Source organism: Mus pahari, chromosome 8, assembly GCF_900095145.1.
Source record: "Mus pahari chromosome 8, PAHARI_EIJ_v1.1, whole genome shotgun sequence".
NCBI classification, from domain to species: domain Eukaryota; kingdom Metazoa; phylum Chordata; class Mammalia; order Rodentia; family Muridae; genus Mus; species Mus pahari.
In genome coordinates this window covers 60,014,731-60,036,769 of record NC_034597.1, presented here as the reverse complement: position 1 = coordinate 60,036,769, position 22,039 = coordinate 60,014,731, and the positions used below count along the sequence as shown (strand labels likewise).

The following is a 22,039-nucleotide window of genomic DNA, read 5'->3' as shown; positions in this document are numbered from 1 at the left end:
GTGGGATAGAGGGAGGAATTTGTAGCTTGGAGTTCTTGTGTTTCCAAGAAATCCCAAGCCATCCTTGGAACTTGTTCCAGGATTTTGACCTCATGTCGGAAACAATGACAGTATCCTGTGGGACATATGTTGTTTCTGGTTTTCCTGCAGCAGAGGACACCTGTGGTGTGACTTAATTGTGTTAAGAATTGAGAATCCAATTCCATCCTCATTGGAAGCCACAAACCCCTTAGGGACAGAGGGGAAGCATAGACATATTTAGTTGACAGACAAGGATCAGAAATAATGAGTGCTCTGTCCATTACACCACATGTTGGCCACTGAGCACAGTGCTTATCGATGCTCAGATACTGGGCTAGGCAATTGGGCTTCGATTAGCTATTTGCAAAATTACAGCAATAGACATTATGCCTCAGATTTAAAGTTGAATGGTGGGGTGGTGCTAGATGACCTCTCACCTGGACTTCTAGTTCTTTCTAGGGAGAAAAAGTTCTAAGAGCAGGAAGAGCACAATTCGCAGCAGAGCCTGAACAAAAGTCATGAATTTAACAGTGTTATATTTGTGATTGCATTATAAAATAACCAGGGCTCTAAGGAAACAAGACGTGTGTGACACACAAATGGTAACAGTCTTTCTCTAAGTCTGAACTCTTTAGTGGAATACTGTGTAAATACTGTGTAGATTTAGCAATACTGAGGCTTGTTGTTAAACGAGCCCTTTATTGCTCAGAGCATCAGAATAAAAGTATTAATAACGACAGCTGAACTTTCTAATAGGTGCTACCTGAAAAATATGAAGATATGGATTATTGCCACAAGCTGGTAGGCTTGAGTACTTGCAGTTACTTTTAGAATACTGTTATCTAGAATTCATTTTTCTATTCACTACAGCAATGTACCCCCACCCCCCAGTTCCCAGCACAATGTATTACACTGATAAGGCAGTTATACCTGTTTTTTTTTTAATTGAAGTAGATTATTCTCTCATACAATACATCCTGACCACAGTTTCCCCTCCCTCCACTCCTCCAAGCTGTCCCCCACTTTCCCTCTTTCCCCTCTCTACCAAATCCACTCCCCCTCTGTTTCCTTCAGAAAAGAGTAGGCCTCCAAAAGACAACAGCCAACTATGACAAAACATGATACAATAAGATAAGGCAAAATCCCTCATGTTAAGGCTGGGCAAGGCAGCACAATAGGAGGAAAAGAGTCCTAAGAGCAGGCAAAAGAGTCACACACACACACACACACACACACACACACACACACACTCCTTGTCCTTCCCCAAAAGTCACTAAACCACTGACCATAACACGTATGCAGAGGACTTGGAGCAGACCCTTGCGGGCTCTGTGCTGGCCACTTCAGTTTCTGTGAGCCCCTATGAGCCCTACGTAGTTAAGTCAGTGGGTCATGTTCTCCTGGTGTCTTCTATCCCATGTGATAGAAGTCATATCTTACTGGAGCAGAACTTGTGGGTTTATTGGTGGTGGTAGATACAGGAATTACTTCCATCTCTTCTCAAGAATGCTTAGCACATGGTGGCTTTGTGGCATCAAGAATACAAGGATGATATATGTGGCTGCATTGGAGAGGGTTTCCGGGTGGGGGGGGGAGCACCATTGCTTTGGTGAATGCTAAAGAGTTTAAAAGGAAGACTATTCATGAAAAGAAATGATAATGTACATGAAGGTAATATGTAAAAGTAACAGGGCAGAAAAGTCCCAACGTCTTTGAGAAAATCTTGTTAATAGCATCCATAGCACACCCTAAAAGAACGAGTTTGTACTTCAAAGGACTTACACTTGATTTTTGTCATCGAAGCAAAGGAGATCTACTAGGGTGAAGGATGGACATGAACAAACTTGAAACAAGGCACCACTCCTGACATGGCTATGTGAAGTGCATTGTGATTGAGAACGGACTGTGATTCACGGCCATGGCTGTGACCTCACTACTCAGCATCCTCATTTATCATGATCCCCCTGACTAGCATGTAGAATAATTTCAAGAAACGCCAATACAGGATCCCTGCTGACTGCTCTTTATAACATGTGTGTTTACTGGATGGGAAGAATCGCCTGGTTTTTCTTTTCTTTTTCTCATACCACAGACATATAGATCATTTCATGATCCATGGAACTTTTCTTTGGGAATACTGATAAGAAAGTCATGGCTCTTGAAAACACCTTAGAGTCATGGCTGTGAACAGTCTCAAGGAAGCAGTCACAGGAGACCACAGAATCTGCTGTATTACTTCCTTTATCTTGGTGATGAGAGACAAGTTCATCATTGTATTTTGTCATATTTTATAACTCAAATCCATAAAGTCTTGATTTAACAGTAATGAGTAGTGATCAATGAAAGGAAAAAGAAGAAAAACAATCACCCAAGAGGATACCCCAGAGTAGATTCTAAATAGTAGTGATGGCTTAAATATAAATGGTGATAGCTCAGGTTTATTGAATGCTTACAGCATAGTATTTAGAGAGTACTTATTATGTGCCCAGTACTGTTTTTAATGCTTCATATGTAACACATTTTATGCACAGCCACTTTTGCTGGTAAGTCCTATTATTTACTTCTACTTTATATAGGATAATTTTATACATAAAAAAAACGATATAAGAAGAGACCAGATCTTTGGCTCAAAATCATAGGGACAGTGGAGGGAATTGGATTTGAGCTCAACTGTAGAGGTTCCAAGTCGAAGTTCTTTACAATTCAGCCTTTCTGAACCAACAAATATTGACAGAAGGCTGAGGATGAAAAATCAAAATGAGAGAAATGTACTCTTTCTGTGGCCAAAGAGAGTCAATGCAACATGTGATCTTGTTGATTAACTACCCTGAGAACCTTTGGACATAATGGAAAATGTAGTTTAGAATTAGAAATAATTGGGCAAATATCTTCATTTGATTTTTTTAAACTATAAGAAGAATTTATTTATTAACAGTGATCCAAGATTCCTATTGAAGACAAGTCCCATCAGCAGAGGCCTCCGGCCTCTACAACTGAACTCATGACCATCCGACAAGATCCAAGATACCACCATGCTGTTGTGAACCCCCTTTAAGTTTCTGAGATGAGGCAAGCTAATTCTACTTTCCTCTACCCATGGTGGCCAGAGTGGTCTCTCATCGAGTTCACTGTGTGTGCGACTGCTGTAAGTAGCTCATTCATTTAATGCTCCACAGCAGCCCTGTGGGATCACCATCACATGGAAGAAGAACTGGACTCTCTTTGAGACTGACTGATCTGACACAGTTTGGAGGTGAGAGAGTCAGGCTCTCGTCTCAGATGTCTGATTCCCTGGAAGCCTATCTGCTTCCCAGGGTTCTTTGACCTTGTTCAACTGTCTGCACCTCTTTGTAGGCTGCATTCAAAAATTTTGATTTATAATAGTGAGGGTGCTCTTTTTATGTTGGGGATATGCCTGTCACCCAGGTGCCTCCAGTCTCTGCAGAGAGAAAGTGTGACTAGCATATTCACCCGGAAGGGAAAGGGGACATGGTTCCTGTACTGTACCTGCCTCATTGCCATACAGAGATATTGGCATGGATTGCTCAGTAGTTTATAGATCCCAAAAGCCTCTTCTTCTCTGTCTCTTGAAACTCTTGAAATGAGTTTGGGCTTAGGGGTGTGTGTGTGTGTGTGTGTGTGTGCGCGTGTGTGTGTATACTTCTTTCATATTTATGTGTTCTGCCTCTATATGAGGCAGAGGTTGATGGTAGTGGTTCTTTGCTCTGTTTCTACTCTGTTTCTAGAGACATGGCCTCTCACTGAACACGGAGCACCCTGATTGAGCTAAGCATGCTGGCTGCACAGTGAGCTTCAGGGATCCTCTTCCTGCTACTTCACCAGTGTTAAATTACAATGCATACTACCATGCCCAGCATTTTCACGTGAGGGCCTGGGATCTGAACTCAAGTTCTCATGTTTGTGCAGCAAACTATCTCCTGAGCCATTTTCTCAGCCCCGGGGTTTAAATTTTATCATAACGGTAAGGGGAGCTACTGGATGATATTTATAGGTGTTTGGCAAATCCTGACTTAAACTGTATTCATAGTCATATTGACCCATACTTAGTGACTTTAAAGAAAATGAGTTTGTGCTTATAAATTCTCACACAAGAAAATTGAAAAAGAAATATTATTATTATTGTTGTCTTTGCATGTGCATGTATGCATGTCTCTCTCTCTCTCTCTGTGCATGGACGTGTGCACGCCACAGTGCCTACATAGAAGTTGAAGGACAACTTGTGGAGTCTGTTATTCCTTTCTACCTTTATGTGGGTTCTGGGAATTGAACTTAGGTCAACAAGTTTGGGGGGCAAGCTCATTTACCCACTGAGCCATCTTGCTGGTCCAAGAAGTTTTCAAAGAATAACAATGAAAGACGTAGGGGGGAGAACAAATAAAACATTAACACTTTATTATTATTATTATTATTATAGAAGGAATTCACCAAAGGCTTCAAATTATGCTATGGCATCTTTAATTATAAAAATAAGCAAATAAAATAACTTGCATCTGTCATTACCATGATATGTTTCATAACTTTTATATGCACATGGAGCTTAAAAATGTAATTTAACAATAAATAATGACATATACCAGATATGCTCACTGTTTATTCCAGTACTCAGCCAAAAACCTAAATATCATTTAAATTATAAATACATAATGCAAATAATACGGCACAAAAATGTTCTAAAGTGCAACCAAATCACGAGAGAGGAGATCATGCAAACTGGTCTAGGTCAGTCCCCGAATCGCTCTGCAGCAAACATGAGACAAAGCTTTGGAAGTTCAAGAGGGAGGTGGGAAGGGGCAAGGTGAGGGGAAAAAAGAAGCAAAAAAAAAACCAAAAAAAAAAAAAACCAAAAAAAAACCCAAAAAACAAAAAAACAAAAAAACAAAACCCAGCAACGTTGTGAGAGCTGCTGTTTTCCATACGTGTAGATATATGCATTGTTGGTACATATACCAATATCACTGTGGGGAGAAAGGAGGGTATAACACGGATTGAAGAGGTCACAGCAAAAATAAAAATAAAAAATAAAAAATAAAGAGAAAAGAGAGAAAGAAAATTTACTGAACTTAAGACAATTTTACCAGGAATTCTCATAAGCTACTTTGCCACTTTGGGGTTCTGGCTTAGTGGGTTTGCAAAAATGCACAACACACACACTTGACTAGCTTTTCTGGTTCAAAGAAGTCAGCCTTGCCTGGGGTGGGAGGTTGGGAGTGGGGGAGAGGGGTGAATCTAGCTTAGAATATGTGCTACCTGATTTCCAAGAGGCTAAGGCAGTGTCCATTTGTTTGGGACCTGGGGATGGGACAGTTCTAAGTATGAAAATGCCCTTAACAATCTGATGTCAGCGCGCTTCGAGGCTGTGTGGGGACAGAGGCTGCAGCCTTGGGGCCGCTGCAGCTGCAGCTGCAGCTGCGGCTGCTACGCTTGATCTTGGTCCTTGAGCACTATGTTACTGGTTTTAAAGGCTTTGTGGTAAAGTTGTATTGCTTTTGATTTCCCTGGAGAGGTGCCCTCCCTCCTCCCACCAGGGTCCCTATCACTCAATTTGGTCAACTCTGGGGTGTAGCCTAGTGAGAGTCAAGCACCAATAGTTTCTACCCAAATGAGTTTGGAGCAGCCCCTCTCTCTTCCTCTCTCAGCATTGACCTTTGGTGAGCAGTGACACTCATAACTGGGGCTGCTGGGTTCAAGGACAATGACCCTGAGAAACTACTGTTGTTCGTAGACAGGTTAATCATTTGGCTTTGGTGGCTACCATCCTGTAAACATCACAGCGGAAATGATCAAACCACCAGCGCTTATGCCCTCCTTCATTCTCTCTATATTTTTTCTTTTTTTTTTTCTTTTTTCTTTTTTTTTTTTTTTTTTTTTTAAAGATCCTACAGAGATGGTCCAGCTGCCAGGACTACTTTGGCAGGCAGCATGTTACAGGACAAAAGATGTAAGAGGAGTCTATTAAGGCTGGACAGCCCAGGGTTATTCATACCCCCTTAAGCCCAAGTTCCCCGGACTAAAGACCCAAAGGCTGATTGACTCATTCCTGATTGGCTTAGTGGGACAATATCCCACTCCATCATTTACCAGAGTGCCAGGCACTGATGGAAGGCGATGAGCCAAGAACTGCCACTTCCAAGGGGATAGTAGGCCTTGTCACATCAAGTGGTCCAAGCTCAAAGGGATGACCTTTTTGATCCCTGTAATTCCCAGTTGGATGTGACAGAGCTGTTTCAGGATACATCTAAGTCAAATGTAGCCTCCGGGTAGAGGTGGGCTTGGAGATTAACGTCTTACCTGGGGTCCTTCAGATAGCCTGTTGGGTTTTCCTATCGAGTATAGGCCCATCTTAAGTTCTGATGTTGAGTTAAAACTACGTCTACCCCCTTAGTTATAAAAAAGGCCACAAGGAGCGTGAATGTGGATATCTGGAAGTGCGATAGTTATTCCATTCCCAGGAAAAGGAAAATAAAGCTAAGGTACAAAACTAAATCTATATGCAATAAAGTTATTATAGACTGCTCTGTTAAGCAGAGTCCTCTGGAATTTATGTACAGTACAATAGTTTTCAGCTATTTATATTCCACAGTTAGACCTTAAGATTCTCCGTTTTTTTTTTTTTTTTTTTTTAAGACAATTGTTAAAGATACTTTTAAAGCTCTGAGCAGTTACAGTACATAAAGATGTTAGCTTTTTGTTTTTCATTAGATGCAAGAAGATGCTGGCTCAAAGTCTGGTTGGAGAACCAGGTTTGAGCAATTTGGTAAATATGTCAGAAAGGAAATTAGACATTGGAGGATAAAGACCATAAGACTCATTAGAGATCAAGAATTCAAACATGACATTCATATTCGTCCATGGCCAGCACAGATTCATAACACGAATTCCATTTAACATATTTATGAGCATTTAAGACATGCATTTAAATAAAGTTGTTTTGTATTGGCTAACTCTACCAGGTGACCATTCTAAAGGGATCTACATTTTCAGATTACAATGTCTGGGTAGTTACATGAATGGTTTGTGTTTGCGGAAAGTAGATAGGGATCTGGGAAAAGAATTCAGAGGGGGGGGGGATGGAAGAGGGTACATTCTCTCTTGAGGAGAAGCAGAATGACCACACATGTGTTCTGTTGGTAAGAATGCTGTCATTGCAGAATGTTGGGATATTGATTATGGAAGCCTAGTTTCATGCAATTTTCTTTAAGGGGGGATAGAAAATAGGTACTACTTAAAAATAAATCAAACCAGGCACAGTACACTCAAAGTTGGTGTGTCAACACCCCTAAAATGCTATTAGTTTTGTGAGGTTGTGAATACCTCTCCCTGCTTACGCACTCTCTTGGGAGGTGCGTTTGATGTGTGAGGGAGAGTCCCCCTCACCTCGGAGGTTCCTGAGGAGGACTTTCAGCTTCTGTGGCTCATTTGTGCGCCTCCTATTGAAGTCAGCTCTGGGGTGTGTCTGGGCACAGTGGTCTGTCTGCAGGATGTGGAAGAGGCTGGCCATGTTGGGCCCAATCTTTTCCATCAGGCTGTCTCTGATTGTGCTGACCGTGTCTTCATCACATTCCAGAAGACTTCGGACAAGTCTGTTGTAGTATCTGCATTGGGGAAAAGGTTCTCATTAGAGAAAACGAAGTCAGGCACAGGTTCAGACACCAGTGCTCAAGCTATGCAAAACTGAAAGTGGCTTTTGCTTCCTTCGGAGCTCTGGGTTCACCAGATAATACTAGAATGTCCATCTCCACGTTTAAACTTCAAGAGAGTTAGATCTCAGTGAACAATAGGAGGCTGACTCTTATGTCTGAAATCCTGGAAAACAATGGCTCTCAGGGATAAACGACCCAAAATGCCCTCATATTGTAGGAAAGAAACTGGGGTGCTTGCTCAAAGTCATACAACGAATTAATGGCACAAGTGGACTTAGTCAAATAAAATGAATAGAATTGGTGGGCCTTAGACTCTAAGCTTGTGTTAGTACTACATCACTGCACATGGACTGACAGCTATTTGGATGTCTTCTGCAACTTCCCTCTGTCCCAGGGACGTGTGTGCTCAAGAGTAGATACATACTAATGCATGTTCTAACTAAGCTTCAATCTATAGCCATGCATTTTCCTGTGAAAGCTACTTTCCTTACATCCACTCAGCCAGTCTTGAAAAGGCTGATGACTGACTAACTCTACTTTGCGGCTTCCTCCAAAGGCACATAGTAGGCGAACACAAGGAAGCAAGGGTACTTGAAGGAAAAGACGGATGACCTTTAAAGGTCCATCCTTCTGTGAGTCTGTGAAACCCTCTCATGTTGCTTAGGTTTTTATGGCCTCTTTCTTCTTTGGATGCCTCATAGACTTTAGTTGTCACATCAAGCACCAACATTTGATGGCGTCGTGATGATCTCTTTTTCCCTGGCTAGACTTTGAACGTTTCAAGGGCAGGGTGGGATGTCCTTAGTCTTGTTATCCCAGGAACTGAGTGGCATCAGATTGTATTGTCTGCTCAGTAATTTACACTTTTTAAAAATGAGGAGATAGAATTTAAACTAGCAGGGTGGCTTTCTTGTCTGGGAAGATCACATCCACCTTCCTCCTGCATGTGTACTAGTGACCTTCTCTTAGTTCTCTCCACCTGCCCCTATGCTTCTATTAATATTGAAATCCCTTCTGACTAGATCAACTGAACTTTGACATCACTGGAAAGAGCATAAGGATATTCTTCTGTTGTACAAAAAAAAATGTCTTAATGTTTTGAAGAAAAATGATCTGTGATGTTGTAGACTTTTAAGCAAACAAACAAAAACCCTAATGACCTTTATGTGTAGTATAAGGGACTTCCATTTATGCAACAAATTACTCTGACTGCCCCAAACAACATAGCCAAGTGCTATGGCTGTGAATGGACCAAACCATCTATGTTGAAAACTTCTAAACAACTTGTACAGTTCAGGTATTTTCCAAACTGACTTGGGGCATTTCTGGCCTATTTTGACTCAATGGTTGTATAAACCCATTAGCTCTATGCTCTTCCCCTAGTGACAGTGACCTGCTGTGCTGATGTGGAGAGACCCTTTTCTAGGAGTGGTCAGGGTGTCATGGGGGCCACAGGATCAACTGGGGAGGGGAGGAATCCTGGTTATTTTTAACTCAACTCCCAGAGCACATGAGCAAACATCTTTCTAGAATAACTTGACCCCCTTAGAGAGGTCCTTTGAAGGATGGACAGTAAACAGAGTAGATGGTGAGTGAGGAAACGAATCGGTCACCTTTCTTTGAGTGAGAGGAGTGAAGCTGGGGGTGGAGAGAGGGGAATAGCATCTGGCTTGCCCATAGTCCTGGCTATAGTCCTCTTGTCAGGGACAATTCCATCCAGCTGTGAGTGAAATTGGACTTCTCTGGCCCAGAGGAACCTTTTCCAAACTTTTGGAATTACCAACTACATGAGTTAAGCCGAGGTTCACTTGGACGGAGAAATAGGGGAGAGAACTAGTTTTGGAAAAACTGAGACCGAAACTGTGGTGTCACAACAGCTTTTAGCCACCTATACCTTCATTCATCTCCAGGTATCAACTAATTTCTGGGCTCTTCCAGGACTTGGCTCCCCTACATCTTGGGGTCTACTTTAGAAGGTATTTAGTTCTTGGAGGATACAGTTCCCCTAAGGACTTTATAGCTCAGAGAAGTTAACCCTTCCACATCTAGAAAGAACTTTTTTTATGAAGCATTTGTCCACAAGTGGCCTGGAAAATAGGATTGCTCTTTAGAAAGAAAGAATGCAAAGTTTCTTTTTTGGTAGAATTGGAAGCTCTTGTCTGGTTGGAGAACTCTAAGCCCCTTAAAGAAATTCAGTTTGTCTAGCCTGCATCTTTGGGGGCCCCATTGCTACCTGACTCTGAGGACGCCTCCTTTTGTTGTTGTGTCTCTGCTAGACTAGACAGAATACCTGACCTACTCTTAGGTTGGCCAACCTGCACTTAGTAGGAACTACTGTTCCCTGAGGAGGCTTTGATAACTTAGTGGAGAAGGCAAAGAGTTTTCTACATTGTAAAGTAGAAAATTACAGATGGCTCAGTTAGGAGCTCCTCAAAGCTAAAGCACATGCCAGGCTGCCTGATATCAGCTAACCCCGTTGTCTCCAGTGAGCCTGAAATGTGACACTCATCTCTGGACTTTGCAGGGCAATGAGAAAACCTTTACTTTGGGTTGCTAAGCAACACAAGATGCTTTAAGAGGTTTGTGCTTTCAGCAAAAGTTGACTTAGCAATTGCCATATATTTATTGAGCGCCCTTTTGTACCAAGAATATATAGTGACACTAGCTACGAGGAGAGATGATATGTCTTTTCTTTTAGGAGAGAACACACACAAAATTCCTTGCTGAACACCATGGTGTGTGTATATTTAGTTATTCATGGTATTCTATTTTGGGGTTTCAGGGACTTCTTGCAGGGTTTTTCTGGCTGCCTTCTTTTGAAGTAGAAATCAGAATAGCTTGGCTCAAGGCCATATGAGTTCTGGACCCTATTGGGTGTGAGGGTCCAAGCTGTGAGACCTTTAGCAGGTTGCTTATCCCACTGAACCTCTGTCCTTCAGTCAGTAAGATGGGGAAGTAGGGCTGGATAACTGTTCCCTTCGGCTATGATATTTTGTTTCTAAGGACTCAGCATGCATTTTCCTTCTCAAGCTAAGAAAAGCCAGTACGACTCAGCAAAAGAAATCTGCTTTGTAAGGGGTGTTGGGGTGTTCCCCTGTCTTTAAGCCTTGACAGGCTTTATGCCATGGTGTTGCACACCGCATTGAGATAGCAGATGAAGCCTTCTGGCCTCACAGCCTGGAAGGACCTTGCACAAAGCATATATCTTTCTTTTCACTTTGAAAATTCCATCCTCGACCACCCCCACCCCCACCCCATGTGCTTGGTGAAGAATAAGATCAGACCTTCTCCATGGCTACAGTTTCAGCCATGCTTACCCAAATACACACACTCTGCCTAGGAACGTTCTGTGTGAGAGTTTATAAATAGTCCTTTGTTTCCCTTGATCAATATTATTCTTCTGTTTCCTGTTCCCAATCCATGCCCTAGAGAGTTGGACGCTTTGTCACTTTTCCCACTCTGGATCTGGGTTGGTCTCATTGGTTCCCAAGCTTCATGGTGCCTTGCCCGCCTCATCAATCCTTCCTGCTTCCCTCAAGACTGAAAGGACGGGTTGCAAATCAGGGCAGGGGACATTCCCGACCGCCTTCTCTCCCTGCATGCACCTTTGTCATCTACACACAGCCCTGTTCTGCCTTTCAGTCCAATCAGGCTTTTAGAGTCTCCCAGACCTAAGTCTCATGCTGGACAAACCACAGGAAGGTGGAATGAACCTGTAACTACTTCCCGTTGCAATGCTTTGCCAACTGGCAAGGGACTTTGCGTGTGTCTATGTTGGGACTGAGGCTGGGAAGCCAGGATGTTTCGGGCGCTGAGGAGCTGAAATAGAGCAGAGCAAGCCCCGCCTGCAAAGGAAATTGCTCTAGTCCTGAACACTGGAGTAAACTACTTGGAAAAAGGTAAGAGCTGCTTGAGAGATTCTGACGTTTAAAATTAGTCCACCCTTTCCCCGTTGACCTTTTCTACTAAACATAAGCAAGAGGGGATACAGAGCCCGTGCCTGGATTATTTCTTTGAAGGCAATGCAAACAGGATACTTTGGAAGAAGAATAATGGTTTAGCTAAGCATACCTTTTCAGTTTTCTCTTGGATAAGTGGGAATCTTTGGTTCAAACTCTGTAGCTTCCTTTCTACAGTGACTCTCTCTTCACAAGGGAGAATGAAACTTGAACTGAAATAGCCAACTCTGTATAGCCTTGAAATCGGCTACCTGTCACTTTAGAGATCCTATGTGTACAGGATCTTTAACAAACTAAACTTGTACTGACTCTGCTAATCCACCTCCCTTTAAAATGCTATGTAACTACATCTTTTGTCCCTAACCATTGTCCAAGCAAGAACTCTTCATCTCTTCCCCCTATGGCAGAGGGTTAGTCTCCAACAACCAGCCAAGTATTAACCCTTCCCTGCCTCAACAAGAATCTTCCTAGGAGAATTTTTAAAATTGAGGTTGATATAGAAAGACAAGATATTTGAGGAAAACGGAATTGATTTTTTCCTGTTTTGAGAAGTCAAATAGAGTTGCATTCAAGGGTTGCATGATAGTTAAGAACGACTCCTATGGAACACAGGGTCCCCAATGGAGGAGCTAGAGAAAGTACCCAAGGAGCTGAAGGGGGCAGCTACCCTGTAGGTGGAACAACAATATGAACTAACCAGTACCCCCAGAGCTCATGTCTCTAGCTGCATATGTAGCAAAAGATGGCCTAGTCAGTCATCACTGGGAAGAGAGGTCCCTTGTTCTTGCAAACTTTATATGACCCAGCACAGGGGAAGGCCAGGGCCAAGTAGTGGAAGTGGGTGGGTAGGGGAGCAGGGGTGGGGAGGTATAGGGAACTTATGGGATAGCATTTGAAATGTAAATAAAGAAAATAATAATAAAAAAAATTAAAAAAAAAAAAAGAACGACTCCTACGTGTCACAGAAGTTTCATGTTAAGGATAAAGACTGTTGTTAGTCTCAGAAGGATGGGGTTATTTGTCTAGGAGATGCAGCAGCTTAGGTGTGTGGTGACCCTAGGGGACCAGAGTAACAGAACTGTTCCTTGTGAGTGCATAGAGACTTGGTGGGAGAGTCAGGGAATCATGGGATTTCATCCAATCATAGGATTTGACTTTGAGCATCTCCGCAGGCTGTTGACAACTGACTTATAGTTAACTACTGATTCCGTCTGTCTATGTACTACCCAAGCATCATCCCTCACCTCTTGCTAGATATCTTTGATACCCACAGTGGACCAGGATGCCAGATCTCTTATATATCAGGGGTTCATTCCTATTTGACAAAGGCTTCAAAGCCAATGACACAGCAAGACCTGGAGGAGGTCAGATGGTGTGAACCAGTAGCTTTGGGTCACCTGAGATACAAAGGATACTTGGGTAGCCACCAGCTTTTCCTTCTGGGAAATCTTGGGCTAGTGGGTTGGGATGACATAATGCTTTGAAGGGAACATAACAATGGCTCCCTGAAGCCATTTTTACTTTTCATACAGTAAAATGAATCTGGTTCTGGGGAAATAAGATGATTGTTCTGGAGGTAAGATGATTTGCGACTGAAATATCTGGCTTTGGGACTAACTCCAAATGTACAGATTTAATAAAAGTCTGCATTCTGACATTTGACTAGGGTTTTTTTTTTTTTTTTTTTTAATCATGGCCTATTGTTCTGTTGCTCTGCCATGATTTCGGCCAAACCTGATGCCTCAAAAGGTACTTTTCAGGAGCTTCCTGTTTCCTTCAGGCTTATGGTAAGAATTGGACAGAGCAACTCACCCAGGAAAACTGCAAACCATCTTTCAGCTAGCTGTGTAGGAAGATTGTTATAATACCGGAGGGAAAGGTTGCTGCTCTGGTTATGGTGGCCAACCCCCACCCTAACCGCCCCTGCTGTGAAGAAGAGGACCCTCGGGGTACCTGTTGGAGAAGTGATTGGGCAGCTGTATGACTTCAGTGATGGCTTCCGGGTTGCGCTTGGCGATGCTGCAAACGTTGAGCTTGCTATAGCAGTCCTCCTGCACCTCGGCGATCATCCTCTGGAAAGTCGAACACCTCCGAATGGCAAGGAAGACCTTGGAGGTGATCCCGTTGGCGATGCACTTTAAGCTCTCTTTGACAAATGCTTTTCCCTGCCAGGGGTAAGAAGATAAGCATGAGTTTGACCTTCTAAAAGAGGTCTGGGTCTATGCCACAGGAGCCTTCGAGGGGACACAGCATGGCGGAGAGTCAGAAGAGAAACATTTCTTCTCTCTTGGAGTATCTTGAACACTCAGCTCCAGAGACAGGAAATGAGATAGGAAGAGACATTATCAACTCCTCCGAGGTGTGAAAATGGTCAGAATCAGTTTTATGTTCTTGGGATTAAGACTGGTAACTGGGAATTTCAGATAGTATGCTAGGTCATTCAGAGGAGAACATTTTTACTTTCTCTCAAAGCAAAAATGCTTTTCTGCTAGTCATCCCTCATATTATAAGCCAGCCTCTGCCAAACCCTTATTCCTGGTCTAAACCTGATGTCCATACGCCCCCAACCTGTGTCTGTGTGTGTGCTTGTGCACGTGTGTGAGCGCGACTGTGGAGGGTGCCCGTGTGAGCATGTGTGTGTGTGTGTGTGTGTGTGCGCGCGCGCGCGCGCGCGCGCGTGCACGAGCACGCAACTGTGCACGAGCACGCAACTGTGCACGAGCACGCAACTGTGCGCTCTCTCTCTCTCTCTCTCTCTCTCTCACACACACACACACACACACACACACACACACACACACACGCGCGCGCGCGCGCGGGTGCGCGCGCGCACACGCACGGATGTGTTCTGGAGCATGTTTGCAAGCCTGGGATGAGCCTTTTGGTTAGGAGGCTGGGGAGAAAGGTTGACTTTCTATAAGACAGGCTCTTAAGAAGAGTAATAAGCACACGGTTAAAAAGACAATCAGCCATTGGGAGTAAAAAGCAAAGTCCAGTTACCTGAGTGTCAAATTTAGCAGCACTGTACAAGAAGGATTTACAAATGTCGTACATCCCATCTGTGTCACATGTGGAGTTTTCCAGGCATGCAAAAGCCCCACAGCCAACCTGCAGGGCACTGTTGAGGCAGCGAACCACTTCAGCTGGAAGAGACAAGCAGAACCAGTCTGGGTCAAGCCAAGGGGGCTCTGGTAGAATCCAGTAGGTGTAAAAGGCCAATGCCAAGGGCACATGATCTTAACTTACCCTCGGACTTTGATTTGGCGTTCCATTACATAGAACAATTGGGAAAAAAGTGGGGTGAGGAAGGGGGCGGGGGAAGGACCCTTTTCCTTCTAAGACTCATGATAGGGGTAGTGCCTTCTCCCTTAGGCACATGCTCTCTAGGTCTCACCCTTCTATGCATTTTGATGGCTAGAGAAGTAAGGCTAGAGACCTTGTAATGCGTAGTGTCTTGGGGGTGGTGCTGGTGACAAGAATCAAAGGCTGTCCCTTGGAACATGAGAGCTTGGGTAGGCTGTAGGCAGTGACTGAAGGTCAGGCTCATGATAGGGTTGGGGGAGGACCAGAGAGAATCTAGCTGCCCTCTGAAAAATGCAGTCTGGAGTAAAAAGCATGGCGTTTTAATCCAAATGGCAGAGAATAATTTGCTGAGTCCATTTGAAGGGAGACCCTTCCCAAAGAGGGCTTTTAACCCATGAAGGCACTGGCAGACAGGAATCTGAGCCCTTTGTATCCACCCAGCCCCCCAACCACAGCTCAGCGCTTAGAGGTATGAATAATCTCTCATATTAAAAAGGCTTCTTTTCAAAAAAAAAAAAAAAAAAAAAAAAAAAAAAAATATTTAAAAAAAAAAAAAAAAAAAAAAAAAAAAAAGGAGAAACACAGGTGTGGAGTGACGGGTCCAAGGCACTCCTTGTGAAAGGCTGGAAGAAAACCGCAAAGAGCTCGCACCGGGCTTTCTGCATTCTGGATAAGATCTGCTATAAAAGTAATTTCTCTCCCACAGGAGGAGGGGTGTTCTGGCAGGCGGCTCGGCAAGCAGTGATCTGTCGCCTTCATACCGTAGGATTCTCCTCCCAGATCAAAAGCATGGTTTGGTTAGGTTAGGTTTCCCCGCCCCCCTTCCCACCACCCGCAGCCTCTGGGATGTTACAAGTCATTTCCCTAATTATATATTTCCACGGGTTCAAATTATAACTTTGCTTTAAGCAGTTTTAATATGCATTAGGGCTGCTATTGTTTTAGGCAAGCTCGAATTGTGAATCACGGTATCGCTATAGCAACTAAGTACAAAAGGAAGAGAGGCGAAAGGCCTCCTCTGGCAGGGACCTGCGCTCTTCCAAGGGGGGAGCATCTGCAACATTTTGACACCTGCGGGGTCCCATCTCTGCTAACAGTTGGGGAGAGGAGTGAGCGGGCAACTAGAAGTCAAGGGATATAGGGGTCCTAATGCTTCTTTCCCTCCGGAGGCCAGGACCATATACAGTTAGCTGGTGCAGGAGTCGGGCGGAAAGTAAGACCTTCCCCTTGGAGAAAGAAATGCTTCCTTTCACAAATGCATTTCCTTCTAGGGACCACGGGGTGCATGGGCGATTGAATGGAGCCTGTGAGAGCGAGGAAGGAGACAGGCAGGCTTATAGGGAACGGGGTGTGTATGTCCCCCCCACCCCCTTTCTGAATGCGCCCTGAAAAAAAATTCTTTTCTCAGACTTGAGGATTATGGTTCCACAAATCAGTGTGAGGAGGGGACTTGTCTGTGTGCTGTCTGGAGAGGTAGAGAAGTCAAGTTACAAGGTCTTAAAGGAGCAGGGAGAGACACGGCAGCAGGTAAGCCACTCACTACCTTAACACAAGCTTGTGGAGTAGAGAGAGCCGCTGTGAGGCGTGCCAACATTCAAGCCTTTCCCCGCCCCCTCCCCCCAACAAGAGGGTACGTGCCAGATTTCAGGCAATCAGGCTAGGCTTATGCAATGAAATACCCTCAGCAGAGCGCCCAGCTTCTTCGTTAGTTGCATGCAATTTATTAAACAAAGGAACTCCACTTCCTAAGGCTATAGGATTACACTGGCAGTTCATTATCACCAGGCATGAAGCACATTTATTACTGAGATCAGCCGTCACAGAGACACATGCAAAAGTGAGCGAGGCAAATGAGGACAGCTCTTTGGGGGGAAGAAACCGGTCCTGGGTTTGCTTGCTTACCTGAATTTTGAGCCGCCACCCGGGATTTTCTGGGGCTCACAGAATCATTCTGTTCCGCCTCGTGCGCTGCAGCTACACTGATGACCAGCGCCAGAATCACTGCTGAGTTTTGGAGCATTCTCTGAGAAGTTTCCGCTAAGTTGTTGGCTTTTTTTTTTCCTCCCCCCCTTTCCTCTTTCCCTCTCCCGGCTTGAGTGAAGATGTGGATCTGGATATACTGAAAGCTTAGGTGAGGATTTGAGGAAGAATTTGTGTGTGTGTGTGTGTGTGTGTGTGTGTGTGTGTGGCTGGCTGGCAGGCGGCTGCTGCTGCTGTTGCTTGCTGTTGCTGCTGTTGCTGTTGCTGCTGCTGCTGCTGCTTCTTGCACCTCTGGCTTTTGCAAACTGGGGGCCCAAGAGCTGCACCCAGGGATTTTATAGCCGTCTTATCGGTCCTCAGGATCAGGGACCAATCAGATTCTTCAACTGGTCCGTTTAGCCAATAGGCAGGCACGCTTATTCAGCTGGAGCTTTTTGACTTCTTAGAAATATTTTCCAGCAAATTGAAAGTACCTGCTGCCAATGATTTGTGTGTGTGTGTGTGTGTGTGTGTGTGTGTGTGTGTGTGGCTGTGTGCACAGGGATTGTGTGGAAAAGCTATTTTCACACGCTGAAGTGATAACTCTGTATTGATCAAGCCAAAAGGAAAATCACTTGAAAAGCCCCTTCAAGGTACTTGTGAAATTCATCTTTAATTTTTTTTTTTAAATGAGCCACTAGGAGGAATGCATGTTGGATGCTTGGTAGGGAGATGTGATGCAGATTTGAATTTAATCACACTATAGCAACTCTCTAATTTTAGCAGGTTGTTCTCTGTAAGAGCTCAACATCTTTTTTTTTTTTTTTTTTTTTTTTTTTTTTTTTTTTGCATTTGCGTGTTCACTTACAGTATGCAGCTATGATTCCTTGCTGTGATCTGTCAACACCCTGAATTCTTACTGCTATGTGAGCCATGGCAGAAGGCTGTATGCCTGTGCATGAGCCTGGTGAACAGAGGTTGGGTAGCTCTAGCTCCCAGCTCTCCCCTCAGCTCTCCTAGTTATTAAACCTATGACCTTGGCCACGTCCTTTCACCTTGCTCTTCCATTTCTCAACTCTTATTCCATATACCTCTAAAATAATATGATTCACCTGGAACAAGATCCCATGTAAGCTAGATTGAACTTGATGTTTAGCTGAGGGTGACCTTGAACTCCTGTCCTCCTGCCTCCGTCTTTTCATGCTGAAATAACAGACATCTGTCACTGTGTGGTTCTGGGGGTTGAGTCCACAGCTTCATGCACACTGGCCTGCACTCTATGAACTGGCTACATCCCTAGTCCTGGATCACCATCAACAGTGTTTTCTTAGTCACCCGAGGCTCTGCCAACCCTAGGAGTGTTGGTTACTGTCTGAGCACACACGCACAACTACTCCTCACACGGCACTCCACGGAGGGACATGGCAAATGCCTGGAAATTAATAAACTGTGGATTCAAGCCTGGCAGCATCGTAATCACATTGAAACAATGAGCTGGTCAAAGCAAGACTAAACCTGCTGGGTAAACCAGTTCACTTCTTGGGGGGTGGGGGAAGAGGCAGGGGGCGGGACTGGAAGAAAGGGTAGGGAGAGACCAGAATGTGTAGGAGAGGAGACTGATAAACTGGAGACTTAATGGGAAAATTATAGTGGAATCACAAATCATGCCCAGTAGAGTAGCTCCTATTTTCTTATAAGTGGAGTGTGGGCAACAGGAAGGCTTGTCCTTAAGTTGTGAAGGAGGTTAATGATCCTTGAGAGGACTTCTCAGGGTAGGAAGGTGGTCATTAAAGGGTGGGGTGAGGCAAAAGGATTAACAATAAAACATCGAACATTTTTCAGGAGCTAAGTCCAAAAGGGTCTTTGGTTGTTCTGTGGACTTGGACAGCATGGAACAGAGTCAGTGGCTTCAGGTTCAGTCCTGAAGCTTCACATGTAAATTTAAAAAAAATAATTCTGTTATTACAAATCACATCCAAAATCAGGTCTGTCTCTGAGTGTTCCTTTGTGTGTGTGTGTGTGTGTGTGTGTGTGTGTGTGTGTGTGTGTGCAGTAAGTAGGTTTGCTTAAGGTGACTTATAGCCCATTCTTTGAAAAAAAAAAAAAAGATTGTTAGAAAAAGCAGGGATGTTTGCTATGACAAGGCTCGAAAGAATAAAAGACACAGAAATTGGAAAATTCCATGTAATTTCATGTTTCAGTTAGTTAATCTCATCTTCTGATTGATTGAATGTATAAACTATTTAATTCGTCCATTCCGGTCTTTGTTCATTAATGGTATTGTCGTTTCTCCAGTACTAATTTGAGTACTGCCTGGTATGTCAGGAAGGGTAAAAGTGAGGGAGTCTAGAAAGCAAACATAATTCTAACCCGGGGCATCTGGAATTTAGTTGGGAAGATGACCAACCTCGGGACACCTTCTACAAGTTCAAAATGTAGAACTTTGCCTGAGAGACAGCTAGGGACTTGAGGGGGGTTTCCTGGAAAAACCTTCAAGAAGTGAGCATTTAAATTAGGGGGAGAAAGTGATGCCAGCTCGTGTTTCATGAAAATCTTACTCTGGGCATCTCTGAGGTCGATTGTTGATGGCTTTATGCAGGAATAGAGTATATATGGCATCACTCAGTGTTACCTTTCAAAGAGGGCAGAAGAGCATAGGTGCAGGGTTTACCAGAAGGTCTTGACCTCCATTCCTGAGCAGTCTTCCCTAGTCATTGTGCACTGTTCAAGGATCTACACTTGACCTCTGGCTGGTCCACCAGCTTGGAAGAATGATGGTTTTCCTCTGACAATCCAGTTTCTTTTCCCAGTTCTCTGAAGCTCTTACCAGAACACAATGTCCTATAAGTATCAGTAAGTGTGTGTGTGTGTGTGTGTGTGTGTGTGTGTGTGCATGTGTGTATGACATTAACTTTTCACTTCTTATTTTGCTTACTAACAGTTATATATCCAAAGGTTAGTTGCTAATTGTGTCAAGTGTTTCACGATGACAGGCAAACATTCAAGGAAATACAATGATGATCAGCCACACTAGTGTGTAAGCAAAGTGCATAGGTGCCTCTGTACTGAAGGATGTTAAGGGAGGAAGTTGATGGCAGACATGAGTACTCAAAGCCAACTTCCTTCTCAGAAGCCTATAGTTTGAGCATATCTGAACACCTACCATCACAGTGCTGTGTGCTGGACTTTGAGATGATGGGTCTAGAAACCATGCAGGGGATTGATAGATGAGTTCTTTTGCAATTTTTCCCTGGGGTTTGATAGAATACAGAAGAATCTGGAGGTTGGTTTTCAGAGTCTGAGTTTTATCTTGTAACAGGAGGCATTAGGACTCTTTAACAGGAAGGTTATGCTTGGGGAAGAGCTTGTCAGCATCCAGGCAGCAGCTTGCAGAGGAAAGGTAGGAGCTTCACAGGCATTTGGGTTGCCGAGATTGCTATGGTGACAGGAAGAAAGGAAGGAGGATTGATATGAGAGGTGCTTTGAATAAATGCATCTTAGGAACCAACCTGAGGATGTTCTCGGAAAAGACCCCCTTTCAAGTTAGGTAAGCCATGTACATCAGACGTTTCCTGACTTATTTTTGGCTATGGGCTTTTTAATTGCAAGAAATATCTAGCATTTCCATAAGGCAGGCGTTTTCTGGCATTCGGCTAGGGTTGTAGATTACCTAACAAAAGTCTTGACTATACTTTCAGTGGGTGGGGAACCTTCCAAAGCCAAGCTACACAGTTGGAGGTGCCTGTGGGGGCAGTGGATGGGAGGGGAAGGTACCTCTGCTATTGCCCCCAAGCCAAGAAAGTGCTAAGAAGCATGAGAGAGAATTGCCAACAGCAAGGGCTGGGTGACGATGCCCTGGCTGCACTCGTGGAGGTGCTGGCTTGAGTTCAGGGAGAAGATTAAGCCAAAAATCTCTAAGGCTTTGTTGGCTTTGGCTAGCATTAAGCTAAGCAGGGAACAGCTTTTTGCCTTTTTGGTGAGAGGAGCCCAGGGCGGTGTGTTTCTTGGTGAATTTTCTCTTAACAGGATTCAAGACCCAGCAAGGTTGGTCTGACATACTGACCAAGGTTGGACCACTTTTCTCTGGCGATTCCTGGCCTGTGTGTTTTCTACTACATTGTCGACTCATGTCCCCCTAACCTGGAGATAAGATGGGGAAATGGAAGGAGGAAGATGAGGGGGATATAGTTTTCCTTTTTAAAATTTATTTTTTTCTATATAGATGCAGGGCTTTCGTGTAGACCGTAAATTCCCAAGTGAATTGGGTTCTTGCACATACTTTAAACTCTACCAAGGATGGGAGCAGCAAGACAAGAAAATACATTAAGAAGGCAAACTCATTTTATGTACCTGTTCCTTTACTTGCCACGCCCTCCTCTCCCACCCTGTCTGGCTGATGGATGGCCACTGTACACCCAGCTCTGGACAGCAATAATGGAGAATGCAGATTTTTCTGTGCTCCAGGAAACCCAAAGCTGGTTGCTAAGAGATGCATGTTGTAAGTATTTTCTGGAAATGCTATAAGGCAAGTGGATTGGAACACAACATACAGGCTTGGATTTGTTTATCGTTTACTGGATGACTCTCTCTTATATGCCAGGCATGGATGCAGAGACACGTTAGCTGGGAGAAAAGAGGACACTGGGACCCAAAGAGAACATACTAGGGAAGAAACATGGCGTTCTCTCACTTTGCTGTAGATGAGGAAAGGCTGAGATCTGCTTGTTATAGCAGCAAGGTCACCACAGTGGCAGAGAAAGTATTCGTGCTTGGATCCCTGCCCTTCAAGGTGCCGGGAGTTAGGATGGGGGTAGGAAAAGAGAAAAGGACAAAAATGACCCGATGGGGCTTAAGCCAGAGTAGACAAGTTGAAATTGGCGTCCCTCTTCTTCTCATTCCTCCAGATTTGCATTGTGATGTCACTCAGTGTCATGGGGGATATGCTCCTCAGAGTCTAGTGAATCTTCAGTCTACTAAGAAGTCCCTGAAGCAAGCCTGAAGAGGTGTGTGACATCTAACTTGTCCTTCAGAAGAACCAAGTAGAAGACCTTGGGTGACATTCCTCTGTTGAGACACATGAGGGCGCTCAAGGCAACTGACACTGTGGAGATGTTTCCTAAATGAGATGGGGGGGGG

General features: G+C 44.0%; 1 protein-coding gene across 1 annotated transcript; it reads right to left on the bottom strand.

Annotated features, from left to right (window-relative positions):
• Positions 1-4,411: 4,411 nt before the first annotated feature.
• Stc1 (stanniocalcin 1) lies at positions 4,412-17,225 on the bottom strand. Its single transcript, XM_021203353.1, has 4 exons — positions 16,847-17,225; positions 14,642-14,784; positions 13,595-13,806; positions 4,412-7,634 (listed from the first exon to the last, which is right to left on the bottom strand). The coding sequence occupies exons 1-4, from the start codon at positions 16,962-16,964 to the stop codon at positions 7,364-7,366; spliced, it is 744 nt and encodes a 247-aa protein (XP_021059012.1). The 5' UTR covers positions 16,965-17,225; the 3' UTR covers positions 4,412-7,363.
• Positions 17,226-22,039: the final 4,814 nt, after the last annotated feature.

Bases quoted from the DNA above. Each gene is read 5' to 3' on its own strand.
- Stc1 (XM_021203353.1), bottom strand. From the start codon at position 16,964: ATGCTCCAAAACTCAGCAGTGATTCTGGCGCTGGTCATCAGTGTAGCT. The intron at 14,785-16,846 runs GTAAGCAAGCAA...TGTCTCTTCCAG, and splicing joins GGTGGCGGCTCAAAATTCAG to CTGAAGTGGTTCGCTGCCTC. The intron at 7,635-13,594 runs GTACCCCGAGGG...TCCCCAATGCAG, and splicing joins CCCAATCACTTCTCCAACAG to ATACTACAACAGACTTGTCC.